The sequence below is a fragment of the Cetorhinus maximus genome, chromosome 6, assembly GCF_964194155.1.
Source record: "Cetorhinus maximus chromosome 6, sCetMax3.hap1.1, whole genome shotgun sequence".
NCBI lineage: Eukaryota > Metazoa > Chordata > Chondrichthyes > Lamniformes > Cetorhinidae > Cetorhinus > Cetorhinus maximus.
In genome coordinates, this window is record NC_135884.1 from 51,207,775 (window position 1) to 51,230,892 (window position 23,118).

The 23,118-nt window shown below is 39.9% G+C and overlaps 1 protein-coding gene across 2 annotated transcripts in view; it reads right to left on the minus strand.

The window, feature by feature from the left end:
* Positions 1 to 23,118, minus strand: part of shq1 (SHQ1, H/ACA ribonucleoprotein assembly factor) — a 124,225-nt gene that overhangs the window by 65,095 nt on the left and 36,012 nt on the right. For both annotated transcript variants that reach the window (XM_078543724.1, XM_078543723.1), the window contains 4 exons: positions 19,713 to 19,825; positions 16,494 to 16,624; positions 4,039 to 4,193; positions 3,289 to 3,342 (listed from right to left, as the gene is read on the minus strand). In XM_078543724.1, coding sequence (XP_078399850.1) covers positions 3,289 to 3,342; positions 4,039 to 4,193; positions 16,494 to 16,624; positions 19,713 to 19,825 — 453 coding nt within the window. The remainder of the gene's footprint in view (positions 1 to 3,288; positions 3,343 to 4,038; positions 4,194 to 16,493; positions 16,625 to 19,712; positions 19,826 to 23,118) is intronic.

The window sequence follows — 23,118 nt, forward strand, 5'->3', positions numbered from 1 at the left end:
GAGGCCATGGACGGACTTGTGGGCATGAGAGCAGGGTGGAGTGTTGAAATGGCAAGCGACAGGGAGGTCTGGGTCATGCTTGCGGACAGACCGAAGGTGTTCCGCAAAGCAGTCACCCAGTCTGCATTTGGTCTCTCCAATGTAGAGAAAACCGCATTGGGAGCAGCGAATGCAGTAGACTAAATTGAGGGAAGTGCAAGTGAAATGCTGCTTCACTTGAAAGGAGTGTTTGGGCCCTTGGACGGTGAGGAGAGGGGAAGTAAAGGGGCAGGTGTTGCACCTTCTGTGGTTGCATGGGAAGGTGCCGTGGGAGGGGGTTGAGGTGTAGGGGGTGATGGACCAGGGTGTCCCGGAGGGAATGATCCCTGCGGAATGCCGCCGGGGGGATGAAGGGAAGATGTGTTTGGTGGTGGCATCATGCTGGAGTTGGCAGAAATGGCGGATGATGATCCTTTGAATGCGGAGGCTGGTGGGGTGATAAGTGAGGACAAGGGGGACCCTATCATGGTTCTGGGAGGGAGAGGAAGGTGTGAGGGCGGATGCGCGGGAGATGGGTCAGACACGGTTGAGGGCCCTGTCAACCACCGTGGGTGGAAAACCTCGGTCAAGGAAGAAGGAAGACATGTCAGAGGAACTGTTTTTGAAAGTGGCATCATCAGAACAGGTGCGACGGAGCCTAAGGAACTGAGAGAAAGGGATGGAGTCCTTATAGGAAGCGGGGTGTGAGGAGCTGCAGTCGAGGTAGCTGTGGGAGTCAGTAGGCTTGTAATGAATATTGGTGGACAGTCTATCACCAGAAATTGAGACAGAGAGGTCAAGGAAGGGAAGGGAAGTGTCAGAGATGGACTATGTGAATATTTCAATGCCAGCCTCCCATTTTTCACACTCTATAAACCTTAGCTCGCACTGCTTATATCCAAGCTCGCATAAGTCTCATTCACCTATCATCCCTGTGCTTGTTGACCTACAATTGGGACTCGGTTCAGCAGTGCCTCAATTTTAAAATTAAAATCCCTTCATGCCTCACCCTTCCTATCTTTGTAACCTCCTTCAGCCCCACAATCCTCAAATCTTGCTTGATAATGCTTCTGGTGAACATTTTATTATGTCAATGGTAGAATATAAAGTCATCATTCCCATGTAGCAGGTTCCTTATTCTCATCAAACAACAACATGGCCTTCCATACTCAGGAAGTTAGGCATTACTAATATGCAAACACTTTTTGATTGCAAAGCAAGTTAAACCTCTAAGCCTCTTACTGCTTGTTTAGTACTGAGAACAATCAGCATACAATAATGGTTTGACAACGCATTAAAATAAGTTTGGGTCTAGCAAATGGTTGGAGTGCAGGAAACCATTGTTTGAATTTAAGTTTTGTTCAACTACAGGAGGACAGCTTGACTTCCCAATTTCTGAACTTCAAAAGGAACAAGGAGGTATTTGCACCAGTCAGCAGGCTCCAACTTCAGACAGCTCATGAGTAGGTGCAATTTTAAGGCTCTGTAATCAACTGAAATCAGAATTGGTTTTCTACTACTGTCTACTTTTTACTTGGAACAACTTGGAATTTCCACCCCTCCATCATTTTCACATGGTCCATCTCTGACACTTCCCTTCCCTTCCTTGACCTCTCTGTCTCAATTTCTGGTGATAGACTGTCCACCGATATTCATTACAAGCCTACCGACTCCCACAGCTACCTCGACTACAGCTCATCACACCCCGCTTCCTGTAAGGACTCCATCCCTTTCTCTCAGTTCCTTAGGCTCCGTCGCATCTGTTCTGATGATGCCACTTTCAAAAACAGTTCCTCTGACATGTCTTCCTTCTTCCTTAACCGAGGTTTTCCACCCACAGTGGTTGACAAGGCCCTCAACCATGTCCGGCCCATCTCCCGCGCATCTGCCCTCACACCTTCCTCTCCCTCCTAGAACCATGATAGGGTCCCCCTCGTCCTCACTTATCACCCCACCAGCCTCCGCATTCAAAGGATCATCCTCCGCTATTTCCGCCAACTCCAGCATGATGCCACCACCAAACACATCTTCCCTTCACCCCCCTGGCGGCATTCCGCAGGGATCATTCCCTCCGGGACACCCTGGTCCACTCCTCCATCACCCCCTACACCTCAACCCCCTCCCACGGCACCTTCCCATGCAACCACAGAAGGTGCAACACCTGCCCCTTTACTTCCCCTCTCCTCACCGTCCAAGGGCCCAAACACTCCTTTCAAGTGAAGCAGCATTTCACTTGCACTTCCCTCAATTTAGTCTACTGCATTCGTTGCTCCCAATGCAGTTTCCTCTGCAGTCATAAGGACTCGAAACATTAACTGTGTTCCTCTCCACAGATGCTGCCAGACCTGCTGAGTTTTTCCAGGTATTTTTATTTTTGTTTTGGATTTGTACTTCATAGCCTGAAACACAGTCTGGCACAGTTTAGTCTTCCCTTATTTGAAGATGAAGGGAGCACATGAATCATGTCAATTTAGTGAACCATAATAACAAGGGTTTCTCTTTAACGCCTGGGGGATGAAGAAGATAGTGTGTGCCTAAAGTTACTTTGGTTTATACGGAGTAAGGGGTTGCCTACAGGAATAGTTTGTGTACAGAGTATGACTGAAGCATCCGGTACAATCTAAACGTCTGGCACAATGTGTGGATAGCAGGAGAGAACACAAATGGCCTGTAACAGTCAAACTAACTGCTAACGATTAGCGACCATGCTCATACATAAAGAATTATCACTTGGGCAAGATAAAGGAAAGGCTGGAAGACTTAGGCATATATCTCAGGACTATCACTCCTCTGAGAAAAAGGGGATAAATGGGAAAAACTTTTTTTTTGCAGATCAAGGTCCAGTGAATACACCTCCACATCTGTAGCTAAATAAGCAAATTGCACAGCTCACCTAATTCAAAAGCTAAGCAAACAGGCAATCTAACAGTGGCTGTTGTCTCTCACTGTTCTGAGAAATTCTCCCATATCAACGTTGTACAGTAGATAACTAAAGCATTATCAATCTTCAGTGACTCTCTATTGGCTTTTATCCAACAGCTAAAGAGGCACTTGCCATCTGTCACTCCAGTCGATCAATGACTCATAGCAACTTGGTACCCATTTAGGCTCTTATATCCACAATTGCAGAGTTAATGTCCTAGAGAGATAAGCTTTGATGACTGAACATTTATTTAGTTGCTGGATACTGCTGGGAACTCTTAAATTGACTGATTTGCCCAAGTCTATGCATGAGGCAATACGAATGACATAAAAAGGCATTTCTCTTACTTCAAGCCAACATAGCGTCCCACTCAGTTTCCAGATGTTCCATGAGGATTCAGCCTGGAAAGAAAACAATGATGACATAAAAAGATTGCCCACTTTAAGCCATCATTAACAAGTTATTATTGACTTTGCTGTGAACATCTCAATTTTTGCTTTTATACCAGTCATCTGAATAAGGGGATGGTGGGAAGCTGTAGATAGGCAAATAGTACAGAATGCAATGAACTACTTTATCATCCTTCCTCTTCTGGAATATGAATGAAATCCAGCTCATAACTGTCAAACTGCCCTCCCTCTTCCCGCGACCTGTGAGGGGCGTATGTGCAATACGTATTCACAATCTTAAGTATGTTTGTGGCTAAGGACAAACTGCTACCACATAAAAATGGCTCAATGTGGGAAATGGAAGAATGTAATTTGGAGTTTGGAGTTGCTATAGCCTGTAACTATCTGCTTGTGTAAAAAAACTGAAGTCCTCAGCGTAGATTATGCATGACATGAAGGAACTTCACTAAAATAGAAAGTTAAAACTTTGAAAGGTAATGGCAGTAGAATTCTACAAGGAACTTGATAAGCAGTTAGATGATAAACTGACTGGCCTTGAAGTTGACTCTCAGTGGCCGATGCTGATTGTAGATACCCAATGTTGGAAAGTAACACTGCTTCCCAGCACTGAGATTCCGCATTCTAATGAGCACAAACGTGGTATTTTTTTTTTTAAAGTCAGTTGTATGAATTAGCAGGTGGACTCACATTAGTTTCCCCTTCAGTACTGCGGACTTCATAAGTAAACGCAAGGATAATGTCAAGCAGGCTGAGGCAAATATTCTGGCAAGACTTTTTATCCAACAGGTAATCCTTGTTGGTGAAGTTCCGCAAATGTTTCTTTTCATCTTCAGAAAATTTGACTGAGGGCAGGAGAGAGGTAGATTTTAATAACATTTCTGAATGTTTTTAAAACATCCAAAAGCTTTAGAAAGCACATTTTTAAAACAAATTTTAAAACAAATGTGTTCAATAATGATAAGCTTCATGAACTGAATTGTACAACAACCTGTCCTGACATAGCACCTTTAATATAATAACCCAAGGTGCTTCATAAAGGCATGATAAAACATATCATTGAGCCATTTGAGGTAATAGTGCAGATTTCTTAAAAGGAGCAAAGTGTGGTAGAGTGTTGGAGAGGGTTAGAGAACATAAGAAATAGGAGCAGTAGGCCATTCAGCCCTTCAAGCCCACTCTGCTATTTAATGAGATCATGGCTGATCTTCTACTTCTACACCATTTTCCTCCACTATCTCCGTATCCCTTGAAGATTTTAATATGTAAAAATCTATCAATCTCAGTCTTGAACATGGTCAATAACTGAACCTCCACTTCCCCTCCCCTCGAACACTTTTGTCAATTAAGTTAAATATGTTCCCTCTGGTTACTAACCATTCATCCTTTCTGCTCCAAGGAGAACAATTCCAACTTCGCCAGTCTCTCCAAATAACTAGTTTCTCCCCCGCCCACCCCAAATCCCTGGTATTGGTTTAATACATCCCCTCTGTACCTTCTCCATCGCTCCAAAAATGCTGTGCCTGACTCCAACTGAAACCCAAAAAGTGATTTCTAAATGCTGAGCATTTTGAACTTTTGAGCTTCCAAGAATTCCATGTGCATCTCTTTTTTTTGGAAAAAACATTATCAATTTATCCTGCCATGTTCAAAGATTTACACCTGTGAGCCTCTCCCTGTATCTGCATCCCATTTAAAATTGTACACTGAGTTACATAACTGTCCAGATTCCCCAAACCACCCTACTCCAAATTCCTCTCAAATGACTTCTTTTTCTAGGTTCCAAATACTGACTTGGCTAATGCTCCTCTCAATTTTCTTTTGTTTTTTTTTGCCTCAAACAATGACACACACTCCTTTCCTACCATGTTAAATATAAGACTTATAGCACACTCAAACTCAGTCTTTTATAGCGTCTTCAAGTGTAATACTCAAATTTTCTTAATCTGTCCCACTCGAACTTAGAGACTTTTAAATTGAGCTCTGCTCAGACCCAAATTCATTTGCCTTCCTTTCAATCTTAGTGGGGTTCCTACATGATTTAGTGCTTAGCCTCGATTGTTCTTAAAGTTACAAATTAGAGTTCAAGAGGACCGAAGGACTGAACACAACTCATCAACTCAAGACTTTCACTCTTAACATTTTGGACAAGCTATTGAGTAAGAAAATCATTCTGTAACATCTGGGAAACTGTTTCCAAGCTTAGGGCCTAGGCAATTGAAAGCACGGCCACCAATGTTGGAACAATTAAAATCAGGATGCTCAAAAGACCAGAATTAAAGGAATGCAAATATCTCAGAAGGTTGTTTGGGTGGAGGAGGTTATAGAGGTAGGTAAGGGCCTGGCCATGCAGAAATTTGAAAACAAGGATGGGATTTCAAAACCAATGTGTTGTTTAACAAGAAAAGCCAGTGTAGTTCAGCGAGCACAGAGGCAATGGGTTAATGGCATTTTGAGGGAGTCAGGAAACTGGCACAAGTAAGTTCTGGATTACCTTATTTTTACAAGAGAGTAGAATATGGGAGGTTGGCCATGTAAGATGGTGGCAAGGCACTGGAGGAGGGTGGTGTGATCAACTCTCTTGAAGGCTACAGACAGGTCGAGAAGGATAAGCAGGGAGTTTTTACCTTTGTCACAGTCACATAGCATGTTATTTGTTTTATTGTTATTTTTGAATTGTTTTATCAGAGAAATGTAAATTTTTACTTCATTATAAACTCAAGAGAATTAAAACAGTTTCCAAATCAGCGTAAAAACTAAAAACTTTTACTGCCACTATATTTTAATTTAAAGGGAATATAACACGTACTAAATCAAGGTAAAACTAAAATCACTAAAATGACAAATAATAGAATCAGAGGAGAAATTACAGAATTTTTTTTCAGACAGGTGTTTATGATGATCTGGGCCAAACAACTTGAAAGGGTGGTGGAAACAGGTACCACAAGTCAAAAGGCAATTGGACATGGATTTGAAGAGAACAAATTTGCAGGGTTATGGGGAAAATGCTGGTATGTGGGGATAAATTCAACAGCTGTTTCAAGGAGCTGACACAGGCATGACTGGCCGAATGGCCCCATTCTGCGCTATAGGTTTCTATGTCCTTTGTGGAAGATTACTGATGTACAAGACTGAAAGATAAATGTGTCTTAGCCCATTCAACAGTGAATTATGAAGGTAGGGTACATAAGAAAATAGTGGTTAGTCAATGATGTATTAAAGGTATAAAAACCATATTTGGAAAATTTAAATGCAAAAAGACAACTGAAGTAGTTTACAGCTACCCATCTTTCTGCCTGTGCACTATATGAAAGCCATCTTATTAAAACATGTATGCTATTAAGCAAGTTAATAAAAATAAAAGTTAGAGCTGATATAAGCCATAGTATTATAAATCAGAGAAAAGCTTGAAAGGTAACAAGATAAGAAACCGAAAAATATCTGCAGGAATGTTGCCAGAGTGGATAATTGTAAATGAGGACAGCAAACAAAGCAAGGGAAAAACGATTCCAAAACCTAGGCAAGCAGATCAGTAAATAGCGCAAAGCCATCACCTTAAACCGTGATTAATAGTGACAAAACTGAATCTCTTTTTACTCCAAGTCACTATTTCATCCTGCTGTAATGCGTCATTCTTCAGTTGAGTATTTACATTGTTACGATCCTGTTAGAGACCATGAATGTTTAAAGAGAAATCCGAATACCCAGCAATTAACTGACAGAACTACACTACAAGGTTTCACATTTTTATACAATAACAAACTTTATTGCATAAAGAAAATTAAGCAAAGAAAACAACATTAATTTAACACTATAGTTTACAAAGACTTATGCTAAAAACTCAGTTCCACTCTTTACTTCCCTTCAAGAGTTCCCTTAAATGTTACAAGAATCTTGAAGGTTCGTTCACTTCTTCTGGGTCAAACCCAAAGTGTGCCACAACTCTCTGGAACTTACTTTAATTTTTCAAGGTACAAGATTTATGGGGATCCTTTCATCAGTTTCAATTTTCTTTAAAGACCTCACTGCTGCAGACTTTTCAATTCAAGCGTGGGCTTCACTGCCTTCTTGCTTCGGGTTTTAAACATCAGCAACACCCGTGGTTACTAATAGCCCTCTCCCTATGCTCCCACAGCTTCTATACAGCTGCTAGTACCACAGCTGATCCCCAGCTCCTGGCTGCTTGCTTGCAGTTAAATCAAACAAAGGAACCTCCTAATCCCTGCAGCCCATCTCCAAGATAAAGTGGCATGCTTTGGAACGTTCTCAGAGCAGAAATGTAAACTAATTATTTTACCTTCAACACAAAGCTTTGATTCTGTAACCCATATGAATAATTTATTGCTAATGTGGTTTACGATCCTTTCTCCAGAATTTCTGTCCTTATCAGGGAACTGTCTTGTTGACCAACTGCCCCCAACTTCTTTTCATCTGGGAACTACGTATATAATTTCAATCTTTTACTGAAGTAAATGGAGGCCTTCTGGCTCTACCACAGGCCTAATGACAGGTCATCCATTGTTCCCACTGTCAACTCCTATCTTATTGAATAACTACTGGCTACTTTTTAAGTGTAATAAACCCAGGCTTGTTCAAGTTGCATTTACATCAGAGTTGTGTTTATTAGTTTCTCAACCAGATGCCCCCATTTATTTGCAGTTAAAACATTAATTCCTAAAACTAAAATTATATTCTAAAACAAATGAATTATGAACTATATTTTTGCAACAGTATGCTGTCAAATAACAGAAAATCACAACGGAAAGCTTTTATATTCACATTGGAAGCAATTGCTAATTAAAGCAGTATTGTTTCACTTCTGTAATCTAAAATTGCTGCACAATGGAGAGGTGGATCTGTATCAAAGCAATTTTCCCAGCCAAGTTTATGGGTACCAAACATTATGTAAACAAACAAGGGTTACAAATGTTTAAGAATGTAAATGCAACTGAAATGTAAAAATCAAAAGAAAATACGATGATAGGAAGATGAATCTGAATTTTGGGGAAAGTTTCTGAAGTATAGCAATAAGGAAGGGATTAAAGAATTAAATCAAAAGGACATAGGGCTCAACAGTCATCTTGATTCACAATATGAGACTTGTGACAATTGTTTTAATATCCAGGTTGTGTGGAAAATGGGGTGCAAGTATGTTACCGTTTAAATTGCTAAATGCTGGCATCAAATAACTTTCAGATCAGCACTCATTTGAAATTATGTCCATGAGCCAGCTGCTCTGCTCCTGGGATAAGAACCAGATTTAGTGTGCAGGCAGCTGGTTCATGGGTACTCATCCGCCAGAACTCAACCTGAACAAGTGTCAAAATAGAAGCAGCTCATGTAATCAAGGTGGTGTTGTAGTTTCGGCATTGCAGAAGATGATCTTCATTGCACTTGATAATGGAGGCCGAGGCAGCCCATGCCTTAATTGCTGGCTGCCTGGGCAGCCTTGCACAGGCCAGAAAAATATTCCTGCACTTGTTATTTCATATAACTGTTAACCAGCAAGATGCAAGAGTTGATATGTTACCATATTTTCCAATTCATTCTTAGATGTCTTAACATTGCCTGAACCCTATAATATGCAGAGTGTTCACAACTTTTGAAGTCAATCATTATGCTCTTCGGACCTGGGATTTTCCCAACGTTCAATGCTTGCTTAGCAGCCAAATAACAGAACTCATTGACAGCCCTCTGCTGTTATTGCAAACCTGTCCTTCTTCCTTCTGGCACTGTGTTAATATCCCCAACATACACTGGCATCCCAATCTTCAACTAGATAGCATACAGACATTATCTTATGCAATTTTTTAAAGCGAAAGTACTGCTACAATCTCATTCTAGATGAAGTCTCCCTATTTCATTTATGTTACTTTCATTCTATCATGATTTATACTCATATCAAGGTAAATGGGGGAATCAGCTCCAAAAACAGCATTGTTGAATCCACAGTGGTTCCAGTTAGGTTCATTGGTATATAGCCAAGCTGGAAATCTGCCAATGCAACAACAGTCCAATCAAATTTCTGGAGCCAATTATAGAATTGTAACGCCACAGTGCCATCAAGCCTCACCTGTGTCCTTCTCCGCATGAACCACTGACTATAATCCCACTTTCCTGCTTGATATCAAAACCTCTTCACATCCTGTTTGTTTTTCCAAGTAACTCATTCTGCAAGTTCTCTAAGTGGTTACTGATAAGGAGATCACTCTGCCCAAGTTAACCCGTCTAAGCCAAAACAGAAACAAAATACTGCAGATGCTGGAAATCTGAAAAAAAAAGTGCTGGAAACTCAGCACCGAAGACGAGTCTTTTTGGACTAAATACATTAATTCTGCCTCTGTCTCCACAGATGCTGCCACACCAGCTGAGTTTTACCAGGACTTTGTTTTTATTTCAGAATGCCTAAGCCAATTGATTCTTAAAAGACAGGTATCATTTTTACTTCAATTATTGCAGCTGCGAGTCAATTCTGTAAATTGATCACTCTGAGAACTTGCTGATTGAATTCTTAAATTTGCATTTTTAAAGTTTAAGTAGCGAGGTGAGAGTGACTGCCCTTGACATCAAGGCAGCATTTAACAGAATATGGCACCAAGGAGCCCTAGCAAAATCCAAGTCAATGGAAAAAAGGGGGAGAACTCTACTATCCCAATCATCTCAAGCCCATGACATCACTGTGGGAGTTCCTCAAAGTAGCATCTTAGGCCTAGCCATCTTCAGCTGCTTCAGCAGTGATCTTCCCTCCATCATAAGGTCAGAAGTGGAGATACTCACTTATAGTTGCACAGTGCTCAGTTCCATTTGCAACTCCTCAGATACTGAAGCAGTCCATGTCAATATGCCACAAGTCCTGGACTACATTCAGGGTTGGACTGATCAGTGGCAAGTAAGGTTTGCACCACACAAATACCAGACAATAACCAGTTCCAACAAGAGAGAATCTAATGATTTCTCCTTGACATTCAATGGCATTGCCATCACAGAATCTCCCACCATCAACATCCTGGGGGGGGTTACCATTAAACAGAAGCTGAACTGGGACCAGCCACATAAACACCATGACTACAAGAGCAAGTCCACCATCTATAAGGCACAAATCACGAATGTGATGGAATACTCTCCACTGGCCTGGATGAGTGCAGCTCCAATAACACTCAAGGAGCTCAACACCATCCAGGAAAAAGCAGCCCACTCGATTGGCACTCTTTGCACCAACTTAAACATTCACTCCCTCTGCCATTGGTACACAGTGGCAACAGTGTGTACCATCTACAAGATTTATTGCAGGAACTCACCAAGGTTCCTTTGACAGCACCTTCCAAACCCGTAACCTCCACTACCCAGAAAGACAAGGGCAGCAGATGCATGGGAACACCACCACCTACAAGTTTCCCTCCAAGTCAGTCACCATTCTGACTTGGAAATATATCGCCGTTCCTTCTCTGTTGCTGGGTCAAAATCCTAGAACTCCCCCCTTACCAGCACTGTGGGTGTACCTACAAGGCATGGACTGCAGCAGTTCAAGAAGACAGCTCACCACCACCTTCTCAAGGGCAATTAGGGATGCGCAACAAATACCGGCCTAGCCAATGACATTCAGAACCAATGAACAAATTAAAAGAAAAAGTCAGTGAACCTTACTCTGTTTATTTTAAAATCTTTCCAAATTTCCCTTCTCTATGCTATTTATAGTCTTGTATATCTTGAGAAGGACACCTCTGTTGCCTTTCAAAGTTTAGCCTTCTCCAGTTTTTTATTCATAATGAAGACCTCCAGGCTTGGTGATCAATATCATGGCTCCTCTCTAATGCTGACTGTCTCCAATGGTCTCAGCAACTAGGACTGGGCACAGTATTCAAGGCGTGCTCCAATCAGAGCATTGTACAGTTTGATCACGATTCCTTCTGGCTTGTATTCTGCTGTTTTGGCTATGTAGCTTAACACAGTATTGGCTTTATTGAACCTGCATCTCCAGGGCACAGGTCTCTGTCCCTATCATGTGAATGGTGAGTGAACCCTGCTATCACAGCTGTGTCTGAGCATAAAGCTTGACTGAGGGAAGCTGACCTCATGAGCCTCTGTTGGTAATCAAACTAGGAGAGTTCGAGGCAATATTTGGACCAAGTTTTGGGTCTGTCTGGCCAAAACTATAGTGTATCCCAAGTACTCTCTCACTGTGGCCATAAATGGGTTCAACCAGAAGACTCCCATTCTAGTTCCTCACAATCTGCTGCGCCTATACGTACCATTCCTTTTGCTAAAGCACTTCTTACCAGCGAACAGCGGCCTATAAGAACCAGAGAGAAAGAAAGAGACAGCAGCTGGAGCCTGTCACCATAATCAACTTTATGTGTAGGTTTCTCAGTTGACATGCATCCATGGATTCAATGGGAAAACTCCATCATCACTGCTAAGGTAGCTTTAGAAAAACTTCTTATTGTCTTTACATTAGTTTCTCTAATGTCCTTGCTTAGCTTTATAATCTCTTTTTAGTTTTCCACATTCTTTATTTGTTCCAGCTTTTATTATTTATCCTACAAGCACTAGATGTTTTTAAATTTCAAATTTAATTTAATCACTTTATTTTTAAATCCCTTTTTTCTCCACTCGAAAACGGTACCATCTCCTGGTTAAATATTACTGATCTATGGCTTGATGTGAAAAATTTTCCTTTTTAATCTCCCGATATTTCTTTTTGCAGTCAAGTACCCTTATCTTTTCCCTCTTGTTACACTAGGTCTCATTTTATTAGGATAACAGTAAACCCAAAAAAAAAAAGTTTTTAGATTAGTTACTTAACTCACTTTGTGGTCAGAGCTAAGTCAAGCAGTATTACTTGGCTTGTTGCAATAACCTATTATTGACTGAGAACACAATACAGATTCCTCACCACTAACATCCTTATCACAGTCAATGTTAGGATAACTAAAAGCCTCTACGATTTTCACGCTCTTGTTAATACATACTTCAAAATCTTTTTGCAGAAATATCACAAGGGAATTACAGACATGGAAGGCCATTCAGCAATATTATTCCATCCCATCAGAAGCAATTTTTACAGTCCCTATCATGAAAACATCCAGTTGTTCCATAAACATTCCAGAGTTTTCACCTCTCAATGTTCTTTCTGGGGGCCAGTTCCATACGTTGATCACTCTGTGAGAGATGAGGAATTTTCTGACATCTATCCTGAATTTGCTCTTTACTAATTTTCAATCACAATATCACAGTATCTTTGCAGTGCAGAAGGAGGCCATTCGGCCCATCGGGTCTGCACTGGCTGTCTGAAAGAGCATTCCACTCACTCCCACTCCCCTGCACATTCCTTCTTTTCAGGTAGCAATCCAATTCCCTTTTAAATACCTCGATCAAACCTGCCTCCACCACCCTTCCAGGAAGTTTGATCCAGACTCCAACCACCCTCTGGGTGAAAACATTTTTCCTCACATCACATTTACTCCTTTTGCAAATTATTTTGAATCTGTGCCCTCTCTTTCTTGATGTTCCCTTGAGTGGGAACAGTTTCTCACTATTTACCCTGTCCATACCCCTCAGGATCTTGAATACCTCTATCAAGTCTCCTCTTAGCCTTCCTTCTCCCAAGGAAAAGAGTCCCAAACTCTCCAGAGACCGAGGCCTTCAATTGAAAAAAAACTAGAACAGAGCATGAGCAGCCTGCCACTTTCTCACACTGCGCATGCGTCAGAACTCTTGGACCTGCCGGGAAATGGAGTCCTCAGCCTCTGCCCGGAACCAGGTAAGTTCCTTTTTCTTAACACTCTTGGTAATGTACGCCAGCTCAAGTGCATAAAAGCTTCAGCAGCTGCTTCATGTCTGTGGAATCTCAAGATTGTGTAGCTCAGAATATTAACAATATATAAGATACTTCCTTGGTAAACCAAGTTAAGAATGAAATGATGGTGACAGGTATTCTTCAGGCTCTGCTGCAGTGAAATGTCATCTTCTCAATGCAACAGCAGTGAGCTCAATTTACTAAACCCACGTTTACTTTACTCACACACACAACCAAAAAGATCTTCAACTAAAAAAAAAGTTATCCAAGAACCACACACAATGCAACAGTCCAGCAACAGCACCTTCAGTTACAAATTCAGTTGTATTGTGCATATTGCTACTGAACAGAATCCCAACTTACACACTGCTGAGTGTAACATCAGGAGCATTTCTTCCAAGTCTATGGCAATTATTTAGTTACCGTCACTTGAAATGTCTATGCAACAGCAGTCACAGTCCTAAACATTGCTACAGACAGGAGGAGGTTAATTTAAACAGCATTAATTTCTTCTTTCACCCAACCATAAGCAGAGAGGTGTTTTGATTTGTTTCCCTCTTTATAACTGGTTGCGTATTCCCCAACCACTCAGTTTTGGTGCAACCCAATTTTCTATTAACATATTAACAACCCCACAACAAACTCTAGATAGAATGAACTCAAAGGATTAGTTTATTTGCACACACTCAAAATGTGAAAGGAAGGTTACAACATTGCTTCCACACACAGACAGTAAAAAGAAAGCTTTACAGTGCAGAGACCACAGAAAAAAGAAATATTGTTTAATATGGGTTCTGGAGTCCAGAATCAAGGTCCACTGAGGTATTCCTTCACGGAGGTCATTGGGCTCAAAACCAATGCTGTACAATACCCTTTTCCAGTGGTGTTGACTTCACACGATAAGGTAGGCATGAAAAGATTAACTAGTCTTTTAGGCAATGGTACAGAATTTCCAGCAGAAGCAGTGTAGATGGGGCCAGGTGTCTAAGCTGGGCCAGAGCCCCTTTGGTGTGGCCTACTAATTGGATGTTAAATGGCAGACTGAGCTTTGCAGTTCAGCAAGGCAATATTATTGGTTCCACGAGCCAGAGGCCCATGTCACATCACTCCCACCTCTCCACACTATTTTTACAAAGGATGTGTATTCCTCATCTGGGTCCCCGAGATTGTTAAATTTCTCAACCATTAAGAATTGAAAGGAAGGATGCCCTTTGCCTTAGCAGGCAAGTAGACTCCTGTTGTCTTTGTTAAGTTTTTAAAATTTTACAAATAGCCACAAGGCTATCTATATATATTTTATAAAAAAATATACAGTGTGAGGTCTTAGTCCCTAACAGCATCTTGTCATACAAATACATCATTATTTTCAGAAACTTGAGCTCATTCAAAACGCTGCTGCCTGTGTCCAAACTCATGTCAAGTTTTATTCGCCCATCATTCCTGTGCTTGCTGTCTTACACTGGCACCTGGACCAACAGTCCATCAATTTTAAAATCTTCATCCTTGCTTTCAAGCCCTCCATGATTCATCTCTCCTTATCACTATAACCACTTCCAGCCCTACGAATCTTTGATATCTCTGCATGCCCCTAATTTTGCCCTTTTGCACATCCCAAATTTTAATCACCCTACCATTGGCAGCTATGCTTTCAGCTGACTGGGCCCTAGCCTCTGGAATTCCCTCCTTAAACTTCTCTGCCTCTATCTTTCTTTAAGAAGCTTCTCAAAATCCACCGCTTTGACCGAGCTTTCAGTCATCTATGTGAATACCTCATATGGCTCAGCATTAAATCTTATTTGATATTGCCCCTGTGAAGTGACTTGAGACTATTTATCATATTTATGTAGTGCCATGAACATAAGTTGTTGTTGATCCCATTATGGTTTAGGGCTCGCAATAAAAGCGAAGTGTGTAGTTTGTCCAATTTAACTTTCGCAAATCCTAAATAAAATCTGGGCTTAAATAATTTCTCTAAGAATTTAGTCTGAAAAAATATATTTGTTTCATTAACAGGGACAAATCCCGTCCCTTCTCCCCAAGTTTCACTGAAGCAAAACTATAGCAGAATGGAGTCACAACAAAAAGTCTATTTTACCTTAATATTTTATTTATTCTTTCATGGGAGGTGGATGTTGCCGGCAAGGCCAGCATTTGTAGCCCATCCCTAAGTGGCCTGCTAGAGGGCAGTTAAGTGTCAACCACTGCTGTGAATCTTGAGTCACATGTAGGTAAGGACTGCAGGTTTCCTTCCCTAAAGGAAATTAATGAACCAGGTGGGTTTTTATGACAATCGGCTGCGGTTTAACTGTCACTATCACTGAGACTCGGTTTTAATTCCAGATTTATTAACTGAATTTAAATTCCACCAACTGTCACGGTGGGATTTGAACCTGTCTCCCCAGAGCATTAGCCTGGGTCTCCGGGTTACTAGTTCAGTGACATTCCCACTACAGCACCTTTGAACATTTATGCAATGCAGCTGCAGATCTTAAAACAGAAGTTGTCTGCTCTGAGGACCAAGTAACCACGTCAATGAATCACTGACTCTAGTAATGCCACATATAATAGGCTGAGCAACGTAGGTAGCTTGAATTGTTTGATGTGGCCAAGCAAAGACCTTTATAAACATTTGACATACTTGATCAGTTGCACCGATTTCACTTTGCAATTCTTGCGATCTACTAACATGAATTTTGTGAAGAAGCTTTAAAGCACTGGAAACAGATTGGTTAGTGACCTTTTGTGTTAATCCTAGCTGGTATTTAATTGTCCAACTCTTAAGTAATTTAAATCTTTTCACGAAGGATGCAACTAAAGTACTGCAACTCTTTTTTTTTCTGCAATCTTCGCAGCCTATTCTCAAGATTCTCCTGGAAGGAAAGACTCAATAATTAGACAAATAGTTCAGCAGTACACATGTAACAGATTGCTTACTTCAAAACCATCTGTCGTGTAATGTTGTAAGCCATTTCACAAGAAAGGTTATAGCCTAGGGCTTGAAATGATCACTTATGCTCAGTAGCATTTCCTTTAAGTGTAATTAATCACAATTAGACATGCCAGGGTTTGAAAACTAATGATGCAATTTTGATTAATATAATTTTGGGATTGATCAATGTGCTTAATTGAATGCTGCAATAAATTGTTCTGAATGACATTTGTTACAGAATATTTCTGGTCTAGGTTTAGACAGAATTAGGGTGAGTTTACTCTACAATTTCAACACTATTGTTAGGGTGTTGCCCAGCTTGAACTTGCACCAGAACAGATGCAGCATGACAGACCAGGAAATAAATATATTTTAGTGATCAGTTTGTTTGTTGAGTTAGAGTAACCATCATCCACTCACCAAATTGGCTTTCTGGCTCTATCAAATGTTGTTCACTCTGAGTTTTCTTCACTTTTCTCTTCTGAGTTTCTGTCCACCAAGGCTCATACTTCAATAAGTGCTGAATAGCATCATCCTCAAACAGGTCAGCACTGAAGGTACAAAGACAGACATCATTCTAATAGCATTATCAGTAAGCCCAACTTCACTGAAGAGTTAAAACCGTAGGTACAATTTTTTTTTCTATTGAATGTTCTACTATTTCTTTGTCACAAGGGCATTTTGGGAGTGTCTATTAACTTTCTAAATCCACTAGAGAAAAATGTACTTTTTTAAAAATGCACTGAAATGTATTTAAGTTAATGGGTCTAAACTTCTTTGTGAAACGTAATATGCATATGCAACCTTCCTCACTTCAACACATCGTAGTCATAACCTCATAACTCAGCCGGGTCACAATGCACCAATTACAGAGAAAAAATAAATCAGGAATTTTCAAACAGACATAGTTTAACAATCCTTTAAATACTTGCTGGGCAGAGATGCACATACTGCAGGAGTCTTACTTACCGCCACAATTTACCAAGAAAACTAGCCGCCCAACTTACCTATACATATGCATCAACTCACATATTCACGAAGGACTTATTGTTTAAACTGAAGTGACTTCTGGTTGTTAACAAAAACACAAGCTATAATGGTCAGTAAGTAGAAATGGTTCTTCAATCACAAGAAAAGCATGTAAATTTTCAAAGAAACAACAAAACTAGGGATAAATTCCAGGTTTGGAACAGAGCTGATTTGTTGTTTAGAGCCGATTGCAGAGTAAATACTAAGAAACAGCAATACCTGTGGTGCACAATATATCTGTTTGAAAAGTCAGCAGATATATACTTCAGAAGGAACAACAATGGCAAGTTTAGAACTTCCTGTGGAAGATTCCTCATCAACTTCAAAAATAGGTTATTTCGCAAAACATTCCAATACATTCCATTTGAAAATTTAGCTGGCACTAAGAAAAAAAAGGGGGAAAAAAACACCAACTCCCTTGGTGAATTAACATATTAGTAATCAGCCTTACTAGGCAGAAACAAATACTGAACAAAAATCATACTTTTAAAAATTAGCCTCATGAAACTTTATGACAGTCTGTCAATAGGTGTCTGAGTGCACTAGGCTGGAGAAAGAGGATGGACACCAGACAAAAATATGGATTTCTCAATACTCTGATTGTGAGATTCAAACATAGCGATGGATTTCTGTGCATATCAATACCTGGCTGAGCACTAAAAAAAACTGAACCGAATCTCTTATTGAAGGATGTCATAAAACCATTCTCAATAACGTGGAAGTCTTGCTGGGTGGTTTAAAAAAACTTTGTATTTTTGTGAAGACCTGAAAAGATACCACTTTACTTTATCCAGTTCTATGTGAGAACTATGTGATATTTGTGCTTTAAGCCACTCTACAGTGCAGAATTGTACAACAACTATTTTTTAAAAAATGTAATTACTAACAAAATTAATCATAGCTCATGCATGCATTTCTAGCTTTCTTTATATTTCAGCCAACAGTAAATAACCTCTGGGTATGAGGCAAAAGGCTGCAGTCTGTTAGGTATTAGCAAAATAGGTATAGTGTGTGTATATAACAATGCATATATAAGAGTGTACGTGTGTGTGTGTGTGTATGTGTGGCTGTAAGTTTCACTTTACCAGAAGCTGCTTAAAGTTTTGTATCTCTAGAAAGAAAGCTAGCGGATTATTCTCAGGTGATGACAGCTATAGATGGTTCAGGAAAGCGCTGTGGTTAGACTAGGCCTCTGCAATCGTGGAAGAGCAACTGGATAGATGCTTAAGATAACCATAATTAAAATTACAATAAGCTGTGTTCGGCTTTTCATTTAACCTTGCTTAGTTAGGATGCCTGCTGGAATGTAAAAGCTAATTGGTATGTAAGCACAGGAATTACTTTGGTGAATCAATATGGTTCAACAATTCTAGTTTATAATAATATTAAGTATTTTTAAAAAGGAATAAGGACAGGTGCAGTGAATTGCCATTATGAACAGCTTTGGACATAAATAAATGATAATGGAACAGATGTGAATGATGAAACCTCCGAGTTAGTTGACAGCTGGCAATGGAATTTTTCTTAGGAGGATGGAACTGATCAGGGGAAACAGCTTGAGGTGAGGTAAGCAAAGGATGATGTAAAGGCTTGATTAATTGGGAAGGTACATGCAAAGGCATAAGAAGTTAATGGAGGATGGATGACATTAAAAGCAGGCATTCTCCGCCATGGTTTAGACAAAGAACTTGACAAGTCATTGGGCATTTTGTAATAAAGTATATCTATATAGTACCATAATAATTCATCCAGGCCAATCCTGAAAAGGACTATAAAAGAAGAGACTTTGGGAATGCTCAGTGCAGTAGGCAGCAGAGAGAAACTTCTAAGGGTACATCCATGCTATCATTCTCGGGTAGTTTGAGGAGTCATGAAGACATGAGATACAGAGAAGAGGAAAGAGAAAGAGCTGATCACGCATGTCAGCCGACCTGGATTCGTATTCACTACTTGTCACACTTGTATGATTTTGCTGCGTAACTGGTTTATTACAACCCATGTTAAACTCAGATCGAACTCAACATACCCACCATATTGGTTGCAGTCGACTGAAAGATTAAAATTACAACATATCACCAGAGAGAACCAAACGCCCTTGGGTTTTTTAAAAACATTTTAGACTGGCTAAAATGATGCTACAGTCATAGTTGGATCCCAGTGTTTTGGGACTGCTCTGCATATTGAATAGAAAAGTCCAGAGACTGGCTGGGAGAGCTTGTGTAAAGGGACATTTGCCACTGAGATCAGAAATTCTGATGAACCCCAGTTCAGCCAGAATGTGTGCATATTTTAGTTTACAAGATTACAAGAAATCTATAATATTAACTTAAGAGTGAAAAAATGAGAAAGAGTGAAAAGGAATCAAAGCACTAGAGAGAGAGACAGTAAGACAGAAAGTACAAGGGGGCATACAATAATACAATTTCAAATAGAAACACTTCTCAAGGCAGAAAAAGAAAATGTTGAAAAGAAAAATGAATGTGATGAAGTCAATAATCGAGAGAAAAAGAGGTGATATTAGTTCTATGTGATGGAATTAAATAAGCCTTGGTTCAAATGCCCGAACAATAAAATTGAAGCTCTCAGTTTAAGTTCACATTAATCACTTACAGATAATGATCAGAATCAAACTTGGCCTCTTCAGCAGCTAATCGCTTCTGCCGACGTTCAACCATTGTGGTGCTATCTGGTTCCTTCAGGTCAATCACTTCACTGAGTTCATGCTGGTGAGGCACATAAAGTAAATCATGACAATGAGGTAGTCTGATGAAATGTTCTCTTTCTGTTTAACATGCTGCAAGAACCATCACTGAAATTAAATCTTTAGATTATCAATGGCTTAATACATATTGGGAATCATTACCAGAACTATATTAAGCCTCGTCAGTCAATAAAACATTGTTCTGAAAACAAACTCAGCAGATTGATTTCAATAGCCTTGCAGTTGCCCATACCCATTTATACCAAGTTGCCCTATATAAAACAAGTACCTCTTCAAAAAGGTGAAGGAGATTATTTTTTAAGCAACATACGTTGCTGTTATTAGCCGAACAGACTGGACTTGAACACTGTTGAAGGTACCTGACTTCCAAAAGCACACACAGCCCGATAACAAGAATAGTGTTTTGTCCCTGGCAGATTCCATAAAACTCTAAGGTAACCTGGACATTACCAAGAGAATGTTTAAGAATGCTGAACACGAGAGCTCATTTTAATTACAGAAGAAACTGTAAAAAAACTCTTCTCAAGTCAATTATGTCAACATCAGCACTTCAATGTTACTAGGCATTCTCTTTCTTACATAGATGGTACTTGTGTAACATAGGCAGATACTTTCTTTCTTCACAGCACAATGCATATAACAAGGTGAGCAATAGCTTGCATTATGAAGAGTTACTTTTTTTTGAAGCACAAATCTTGATTTAGTTCAGACTGATTAACTATAGGCGATCACTGTTTCCCATGCTAGGAGTCAAGCAAGGCACACAACAGCAGCAAATTATTTTAATTGCTGGAATGTGTTACTGAGCAGATGATGCATGCAGGCGAATCAAATGCACAAGGAAACTTGATCCCGCTCTCACAACAGTTTTGAAATTTGTATTTATTTCGAGACACATGTCTTTAATTCAGAAGTAATAAGTTCACCCAGAATTCGGAGGTTATTTAGGAAAATAAATTAAACATTTATTAACAAAATAAAAGATTTCAAGCACATACATAGGTCTACAAATTACTATCATAGCTCCTAAAACCCCTAATTAATCTGGCTTCCAGTTACACCCTCGTTAAGGCAACAGTAAAAAAAATAGATTGTAAACAGATCTAGGCAAGTCAACACAATATCCTGGACAGTAGAATTAAAGTGGCTTTTCCCAGCTACGGTTTCTGTAGACAGCTAAATGCACAAATACTGGAGGCTTCTCACATTTCTGGTAGATCTTACAATGCCTTCCCTAACACACAGCCTCATTCTCCTTTATACATGTTTCTCCCTTTCAATGCAAATCCCATTGTTCTCATATGCCTTTGGAACTTTACCTTTCTCATAATATAAATCTTTTCATGGTACTAATATTGTCAGTAATCTTTGGGAAAAATAAACACACTGCTTGGCCTAGCTTCTCTGGTTAGCTATAAACATTCTATCATCTCCTTGAAATTCAAACTGTCCTGATTTATCTAAAAGTGCAGATTCTCCTCACCTTACATTCTAAGACTTCAGCCATATTAACGTATTTAGCATTTCAAACCTAGCTTCTTTTGATGAGTCAAAACCTCCAGGCCAATGGTCTCCAATTCAATTAAATCCCACACACACAAACTATCCAAACCCCACTATTAACCCACTTTTACAATAAATCACAATAATATTATGAGAATTATTATAATTTAGGTGACCAAATGGCTTAAAGCTATTCAGTGTTCACAGGAAACTGCACCTACTGCACATATCTTGCAGGTTAAAGACAGATCTGGACACAATGCTACCCCAGGATATGGCAAACTTTGTATCATATTAGAGTATTATGATACCAATTTATCAACAGATGAACAACTGCAAATATCAGAAATATAAATGTTGCCAAAAGTCTTATTGATAAACCAGTTTAAGTTTTCTCATGTGTTTCCAGGTCAGTAACTTTAGGCACACTGTACTATATATATAAATATATATTCAGACATTACAATAGTGACCACACTTCAAAAGTACTTCACTTGCAAAAATGCACTTTGGGGGTGTCCAAAGGTCATGAAATGCACCCCAGAAATGCAATTCTTTCTTATCTTTCCTTCACAGCTATATGGTCTTGTAAGTAAAACGATGAATGTAATAACTTGGCCTGTAATAACTCCTCTTCTTTCAGAGTCACAGTTTTCAAACAGTCACGCAACATTTCATGCAACTGCCTTGCACTGGTTGCTCAGTTACTCCCATGATATTATTCGCTTTAATATACAGCCCAAATCAATTAACTGGAATTGATGTATTAAAAAGAAACTCTGTCAACTACAAGCATGTTTAGCTTAAGGTTATAAACAGTTACGTACACTTTCCTGAAACTGATTACTAATTAACAGACATTCTGTATCAGCATTTTTGATCACACAATGCCTTGTTCTGCTCAAATGACCACTAAAATCTTACATTGAAGGTTCAAGTCTGACCTTTCAGCCACCCATCAAAAACATTTCTCCAAAAAAAAACAAACTTTACAAATATCACAAAAAAATTCAAATCAATGCATTAGGTTTCAACTGCGCCCAGTCCCAACTCAAAATGCTCAGCAACTTCTCCCCATCTCCTCACCTCACATCTACCAGGAAATGAACTCTCAGTTGCAAATTCGGTCACAGCTAATCACCTTGACACGGTCCAATGCTCAAACAGCCTCAACTCCAGTATTTTTTTTTGTACCCAATCCCCTTGGGTTTTTAAGTCTGCTGTAATTCAGCAGGTCGATTTGATGTCCATCTGGTACGTTGGTGAAGTAAGTTAGCATGCTTTCCGCTTTTGTGTGCTAGTTTGCTTCTTATTTTCAGCCTACTCCGCTGGCTAGCAGCAATGTGAAGAGAGAGAAATGTGTAAATCTCTCCCAGTCAGTACACAGTCTCTCCATTGCAAAGTGATGGAAAGTGTAACTGACAGTGATATCAAGCAGCACATACTCAGCAATAACCTGCTCACTGACGCTCAGTTTGGGTTCTGCCAGGGCCACTCAGCTCCTGATCTCATTAGAGCCTTGATCCAAACATGGACAGAGAGCTAAATTCAAGAGCTGAGGTGAGAGTGACTGCCCTTAACATCAAGGCCGCATTTGAGCAAGTGTGGCATCAAGGAGCCCTAGCAAAACTAGAGCCAATGGGAATCAGGGGGAAAGCCTTCCACTAGTTGACGTCATACCTAGCACAAAGGAAGATGGTTGTGGTTGTTGGGGAACATTCACTCCCTCCACCATCACCACACAGTGGCAGTAGTGTGCACCATCTACAAGATGCAGTGCAGCAACTCACC